The 8023-nt window shown below is 32.1% G+C and overlaps 1 protein-coding gene across 1 annotated transcript; it reads left to right on the forward strand.

The window, feature by feature from the left end:
- The first annotated feature begins 233 nt into the window (after positions 1 to 233).
- Positions 234 to 3536, forward strand: LOC137818912 (6,7,8-trihydroxycoumarin synthase). The gene is made up of 3 exons (XM_090296826.1): positions 234 to 828; positions 1087 to 1402; positions 2738 to 3536. The coding sequence occupies exons 1-3, from the start codon at positions 260 to 262 to the stop codon at positions 3344 to 3346; spliced, it is 1494 nt and encodes a 497-aa protein (XP_090152952.1). The 5' UTR covers positions 234 to 259; the 3' UTR covers positions 3347 to 3536.
- Positions 3537 to 8023: the final 4487 nt, after the last annotated feature.

An 8023-nucleotide genomic window follows, 5' to 3' on the forward strand; every position in this document is an offset into this window, starting at 1 on the left:
TATAATTAATCTCTAATCTCCTAATGTTTTTACTTTTGTTATTGTCCGTCTCAATGGAATTTTTTATTTATTTTACTTTCTATAGTTTTTCATTGAGGAATCTTTTGGAATTTGGAATCATCGTTGACGTCGTACTAGTAAAATATTATTGTGAAATTCACGTAACATGGTTCTGCTACTGCCCCCTATATAAGATCCTATATAATTCTAACATGAGATTCACGAGAGCGTTTTCTTCCACCTCATTGTGATAGAAACAATGTTGTCCCCACTTCTAATTCTATTCCTTGCTATTCCTGTGTTTTTCTCATTCTTCCTCTGCCACAAAACCTTGAACAACCCACCATTTCCACCTGGTCCCAAAGGCCTTCCCATAATAGGGAACCTTCATCAGCTGAATACTTCTGCTCTTCCTCTTCAGCTATGGAAATTCTCAACAAAATATGGCCCAATATTTTCCCTCAAATTAGGTTTAAGGCCAGCCATTGTTGTTTCCTCTCCTAAAATTGCCAAAGAGGTAATGAAGGATCATGACCTTCAGTTTTGTGGGCGACCTAGACTACTTGGCCAACAGAAACTGTCTTATAATGGGGTTGACATTGCTTTTTCCCCATACAATAGTTACTGGAGAGAAATCAGAAAAATTTGTGTTGTTCATATTCTTAGCTCCATTCGAGTCTCTAACTTTTCCTCCATAAGACACTTTGAGGTCAAGCAAATGATGGGAAAAATATCCATGCATGCCTCATCTTCTAAGGTTACAAATTTGAGTGATGCACTCGTGTCCCTCACCAGCACCATTATATGTAGAATTGCCTTTGGGAGAAGGTATTGCAAGAGACACATGGAGAATACTACTCTTCACACTCAAACAAACTCACTTAATTTTGATTTCTTATAATCTGCAGTTGTCAAAAAGCAACATTTTTCTTCTAAATTTTAGACGAAAATGAGTGACAGATATACTTTCAAAACTGTTTTCTAAGTTATACTATTTGTTTAAGGTAAAGTGACAGCATAGCAGTACCAAGTTTAATCAAATGTTTCACAATTTTTAGTATCATACGTTGTTCCATTTTCCACCAGGTATGAAGATGAAGGAACAGAAAGGAGCATGTTCCATAGGCTACTGAATGAGTGTCAAGCCATGTTGGCCATGCTGTTTTTCTCAGATTATATTCCTTTCTTGGGTTGGATTGATAAACTCAGAGGACTACGTGGTCGTCTTGAACAGAATTTCAAGGAGTTAGATACGTTCTACCAACAAGTCATTGATGAACACATGGATCCCAACAGAAAGAAACCAGAGAACGAGGATTTAATAGATGTCTTACTTCAACTCAAAAAGCAACGTTCGTTTTCTGTAGATCTCCAAAATGATCATATCAAAGCTGTGTTCATGGTTTGGAGTTCCTTCCCTTTCCTCATTTAATTTATCTACTTGAGATAGACCATTTTATTTAAATATTATGTGTTTAATTAAAATTTTGTTAGAAGTTAAATTTTTTGCTCCATAGAATTTTAACTACAAAGTTTATCCTTTCAATAATGTAATATCTAGCACTTTCACACACCATAAGAATGGACAAATTTGACTTGTTTTGATCCATATAAACCTTATTTATAAAGGTTGGGTTTCCATCACTTGTTTTCTTTTTCCAAGTGACTTGTTTTGATCCATATAAACCTTATTCATAAAGGTTGGGTTTCCATCACTTGTTTTCTTTTTCCAAGTGACTTGAGTCTCATTCTCTTTGATGTTTCATGATTCTTCCTAAGGTTTTGACTTAACATAATTAATGGAAATTGTTTCACTCTTTATATAAGCTATAAGCTACTTTACCAAATTATGTCTCAAATGTGTATGTATGTTCTTTCCATTCTAAGTTTTGTTTTTAGATATAGTTATTGTTGTTTGACAATCACAATGCATTGATATAAATGATGTTGGTTTCATTCCTAACGAAATATTTGCTACGAAGTTTTTTAACCACTCAACTTAACTTCCAACTATTTCAAGAACAAAAAACTTTGATTCTATTGTTGATCTTGCAATAAATGTTTGCATGACAAATTTCCATGTAACTGCACCACCTCAAGTATAAACATATAACCACAAGTGAATTTTGTCTCATCTGAATCAATGATCTAGTTAGCATCATTGTATCTTTTTAGCACAACAGGAAATCCACTATATTCAATGACATAATCTATTGTACCTCTTAAGTATTTTAAAAGTTTTGCAAGTCCATCCCAATAATCCTAATTAGGATATTAAGTGTACCTACTCAATCTTTTTACTGCATACAATGTCTGGTATAGAAAAGTTCATTAAAAGCATTAAGCTCTCAATTATTCGGGCATATTGAGACCTCGAAATAGGTTATCCTATATTTTTCTTTAATTAAGAGTTAACATCATAAGAGATGTCTACTGATTTAAAGTCATATAATAGCTAAACTTCCTAAAAAAATTTCAATATATTGTTCTTGGAATAGTAATATATTATTTTCCTTCCTCGTGACTCTAACTCCTAAAATCACATTTGTTTCACCCATATCTTTCATTTAAAACCTCGACCCAAAAAAACTTTTTGTTTTAAAAACTATATTATCGCTTGTACCAAAACTATATATAATAAATTTAAGTTCACTTCTTAAAAATTGTAGTTAAATTTAAAAGCTTATTTATCAAAATAACTTGGATCAATTATGAATTGTTGATTTCTTTTCTACAGAATATGCTTGTAGGAGCAACGGATACAACTTCTGCTACAACAGTCTGGGCTATGACCGCACTGCTAAAAAATCCAAGAGTAATGAAGAAAGTTCAAGAAGAACTTAGGAATTTGGGGAATGAAAAGGATTTTCTACATGAAGATGATATTCAAAAGCTTCCCTATTTCAAGGCTGTGATAAAAGAGACACTGAGACTGCATCTACCAGCACCCCTACTTGTGCAAAGGGAAACAAATGAACCATGTATTTTAGAGGGCTATGAAATTCCAGCCAAGACAATAGTGTATGTGAATGCTTGGGCTATCCATAGAGACCCTAACACTTGGAAAGACCCAGAGGAGTTTTTACCAGAGAGGTTCTTAGATAGTACAACAGATTTTCGAGGACAAGATTTTGAGTTCATTCCATTTGGTGCTGGACGTAGAATTTGCCCTGGTATCCTTATGGCAATTGCTTCATTGGATCTTATTCTAGCCAATCTTCTCAGGTCATTTGATTGGGAATTACCACCCGGAATGAGAAAGGAAGATATTGATACTGAAGTGTTGCCAGGAATTACTCAGCATAAAAAGAATCCTCTCTATGTTTTGGCTAAGTTTCGAGTCTAAAAGTTTGATTAATAAAATGTGTGCAATATTATGTTTTGTTGTTGTTTTGTGTCTTTAGCTGCATGGGGATAATATTGTGTTCAATCCCTATTCCAGAATGTCTTTTTATTGTATAATTAAATTTAGATATTGATTTTGGTTGTATGTACAATGAGATGAGAAATGTGTCCCTCTTTGTATTTTGTATGAATGGCCAATGAATATCATAAAATTATTGAAGTAATACTAATGAACCTAGTGATATGTAACAATGGAGGAATTGATGTACTTGTGCTGGTATTATAGGTCGATAAAAAAAACATTTATGTATGTTCATGAGATTAAGACAAAAGACTCACTTAATAAAGTTAAAACTTACTTTTCTTTTAAAAGAAAATTACTTAGTATAATTGCTAAATAAAGAATTATCCTAATAAAACTCCTAAATTTACTAAATAGGTATCGTATAATATAAAGAAAGTATAAGATGATTGGGGACTAGACTAAAATCTATGGAAATCAAAGGGAGAGAGATCTCCAAACCTCAAAAGAAGGAACAATAAGATGAGCTTTTTATAAGACACCCAAAGAAGAACACAAGATTTTACAGTAACAACATACAATAGAACATGAGTAGAGATTTAGCACCAACGTTCAATCCCAACATGGAATTCTCCTAAAGACTTTTTTTCAATATGCTTGTAGGTTTCAATGCGTCTTGATCTTTAGCTCATCTTTAAAATCATTATGTATATGTAAATCTTCAATCATTAAGGCTTGATATTGTTTTCCTTACTAAATGTGTGAATCACATGTTGTAGCTTCTTTATTTTAAACGCTCTTAAAGGAAACTTTTCCAAATCTTTGCCAAATTTATGTTGTAGTGACACCTATTGTGTTTTGGAGATTTTCCTCGTTTTTCTAAAGGAGTCTTCGTATGTGCATTCAAGGTTCTAGACTAATGGATCCATCTCAAGGTTCGATGACGATGATGATGTAACAATTTTGCATTTGGTAAGTACCATAAAGCTTTGTGGCTTAAGAATAATTTTACCCAGACCCTACGGTGGGAACCAAATGTTCTTACCAGGAAGAACCATTCTCTCAAGGTAAAAAGAGTGATACTTTGAGAAAATTGAGCTTAAATCTTCGAGGAAGGGTCACCAAATTGTTAATGAAGATTGAAAGGAGATTCACCTGTAAAAGATTGTCGTTCAAGTCAGGAAAAACTAGAAAAGTTGTTGAATATATGAAAATATGAATGTTTGAATAAAAAAAATTGTATATACATATAAATATTCAAATTATAAATAATATAAATTATCTTCACGAATGTTCAAATATCTATGAGGCAAGTAGTACAATATAATTTCATGCCCCACCATTGTAAAAGTACATTATTATGAAATATTGAGAAATTATCTTTTATTATTTTATAAAAAAATAAAACTTAAACAGAACATAAATATGATTAATATTACGAAGTGGACTTTAAGCCTAACTCAATCCCATAAAACCGGCTCATAGGGTTGAGGTCTGCACCCATTTATATACAATGAATTGTCCTTATCTCTAGTCGATGTGGGATCTCCAACACACTCCCTCACGCCGAGAGTGATAGATAGAAGCTCGTGCGTGGGATAACATATTATGGGTGGTGGCCTGATAAACCCAACAAATACTCGCTAGGATAGGATCGAAATGGCTCTGATATCATATTAAAGAGTGGACTTTAAGCCTAACTCAACCCCATAAAACCGGCTCAATGAGGTGAGGATTGCACCCACTTATATACTATGAAAGGCTCTAATATCTAGTCGATGTGGGATCTCCAACACCCCCCCCCCCTCACGCTGAGAGTGATAGATAGGAGCTCGTGCGTGGGATAACATATTATAGGTGTTGGTCTGATAAACCCAACACTCGCTAGGATAGGCTCGAAACAAAAACAGTTTTTTACAAAGATTAATAAAAACAACTTGAATCTTCTGATTTTTATTAAATATACTTTTTTATTCATAATTGTGATGTTCAATTTTATGCTATTATTTTAAATATTTTTAATTTGTTTAATTTAAAAAATAAGTTAATACAATTTATCCTATCAAATTCATGGTAACCTTTATTGTAAAGTCTAGTAACATTTATTTTCATGGTAGATGTCATTTTTGTTAATAAGTTCACTTTGAGTCATCAACTTAACATTCCAAAGAAAGACTCTACATTATTTTCATACCAAAACACATATATGCAATAATCACTCACAGGATTATCTATCCAAAGCAAGACTAAGCATTATTTATACACCAAGACACGTATATGTAATAGATACTCAAACAAGGATTAATTATATACAATATCAGTATGTAGTGACCTCTCTCTCATTATCTATATACTCAATGGTGACTGAATTCACAATAGAGTCTCAATATTTGGACAACTCATACCAACATCATTTTTCTTCACAATATCATAGCTTCAAAAGAGGCCTTTTTTGGAGAAAAAAAAATCTGAAAAATCATAAATATTTACAGAAACTAAGTACACCAAAATATATACAGTTTAACGTTATATTCCACAAAAAATCATCATACTCCAAAAAAATAAGCAAATACCAAACACAAACAAAATGTATTACCTTTGGTCACCAATACCACCACCCAACCACTATCAAAACAGTCGCACCCACGATGACGACCAATCACTGTGGAAAGACGTGCACCCACCACGACCAACCACCTCAAAACAGCCACACCCATGACGACGACCAACCACCGTGAAAAGAGGCGCACCCACCACGACCACCACCAACGGTTGAAGAGAAAGCTTGAGGAGAAGGTGTAAGAGGATGTGGAGGAGAAGAGGGAAAACGACAACGAACTCAAAAAGAAAGTGAAAGAGGTGCAACCCCAATTTCTAACCTAATTTCACAATGCGACCAAGAGACTCAAATATTATATTTTCAGAAATTTTATTGGGTCCCACAACAGAAATAAAATATTATTATTTTTGTCACATCAACGGTTGTATGTTGGAGCAATGCATTTGTGGTTGTTCAACCATCATTCTTCAATTAAAAGTTGCATTCTCAGAGTTCCAAATCTATTCCCAGTCCAGCAGAAAAATTTAACTTTTAGAAAAATAAAATAAAGCTCTTGTGTACACTGCTTGGAGTTCATGTTTGCCTAGCTTGTTAAAACTGCTTCTTCCTGTACTTTCATCACTCCTTCAACCACCTCTATAAATTTTTAAATTCTCAAAAAACTTCTTCACTAAAAAGATAAAATAGAAACAATGTTTTACACTGCGAATTATATAATCTAGAAGTCAAAAGTTATAAATTCTAGATTAAGTAATCTAAAACCTATTTAACAACTCAAAATACTGGATTATGTAATACATAACTTATTTAAGAAAATAAACTTATTAGATTACATAATTGGAATTAAAAAATTACCACTTTCGAATTACATAATTCGGAACTGTTAATTTTTAATTTTTGACTTCCGAATTACGTAATCCAGTAAATTTATTTACTTAAATAAGCTCCGGATTGCGTAATCCGATATTGTATGTTATTAAATAAGTTTCGCATTATGTAATCCAGAAGTTGTAATTTTTGACTTCCAGATTACATAATCTGAAAGCTGTAATTTTTTACTTCCAAATTATGTAATCTGAAATCTGTAATTTTTTTACTTCCGAATTACGTAATTCATAGTATAAAACATTACTTTTATTTTTTACTGAAGGCTAATTTTAGAAATTTACAAATTTATGGAGGTGGTTGAAGAAGTGATGGAAGTGCAGGAAGAAGCAGTCCTTGTAAAAATTGTACAAATTTACGTTGTTTCTTTCTCCACCCTAATAAATTTCTTCCTACACTCATCACTTTCAAAGAAGAATGTTTTACCATTATGAAAATGACTTCCAATCTCATCATGTATATATATAACTATGTCAACCTCAATCTTTTTTAATACTTCCCAGATATTTCTCAGCCAAGGTAGTTGATAATTTTGGGATCCTACCTTAGTTTGAGGTTGTAGTGATAATCTAAACCTTCTTACCCTACCATATATAGTACAATTAGTATAAGTATAATAGAAAAACTTCCTAAAGTACAAAAGAGAAGTAAAAAAACTAAATTTAGGAAAAAATAATTCATGATGACCAAAATGACACATGTATTGATAAGAAAAGGAATTGTAACTCTCCTTACCAAATCATAAATGAAATTATTAACTTCATTAAATACTAAATAGTTAAGTTAGTTTTTGATGTTCTTTAACTACTTCACTCTAAAATATACTACATGTTTCTAGATTATTATAGAAAACGTTCATTTTTGTAAGGGAATTTTAGTAAAAGCATTTTTAAAATATTTGGATATTCTTAGATCATTATAGAAAATCTTTCTTAAAGATAATTTCTATTCCAATATATAACACAATATTTTATTTCAAAACAGATTTGAACTTTTATTTTATAATTAATCTCTAAACTCCTAAGTTTTCTATTTTGTTATTGTCCCTCTCAGAGGAATATTTTACGTATTTTACTTTCTATAGTTTTTCATTGAGGAATCTTTTGGATTTTGGAATCATCGTCGACGTCGTACTAGTAAAATATTATTGTGAAATTGACGTAACATGGTTATGCCCCTACAAAAGATCCTATATGATTCTAACATGATGT

The sequence above is a fragment of the Phaseolus vulgaris genome, chromosome 10 (assembly GCF_051622355.1).
Source record: "Phaseolus vulgaris cultivar YP4 chromosome 10, ASM5162235v1, whole genome shotgun sequence".
NCBI lineage: Eukaryota > Viridiplantae > Streptophyta > Magnoliopsida > Fabales > Fabaceae > Phaseolus > Phaseolus vulgaris.

What these genes read in the sequence shown, in the direction of transcription:
- LOC137818912 (XM_090296826.1), top strand. Translation starts at nt 260, where the DNA reads ATGTTGTCCCCACTTCTAATTCTATTCCTTGCTATTCCTGTGTTTTTC. An exon ending in AGAATTGCCTTTGGGAGAAG is followed by an intron (nt 829 to 1,086) that starts GTATTGCAAGAG and finishes ATTTTCCACCAG; the next exon opens with GTATGAAGATGAAGGAACAG. An exon ending in ATATCAAAGCTGTGTTCATG is followed by an intron (nt 1,403 to 2,737) that starts GTTTGGAGTTCC and finishes TCTTTTCTACAG; the next exon opens with AATATGCTTGTAGGAGCAAC.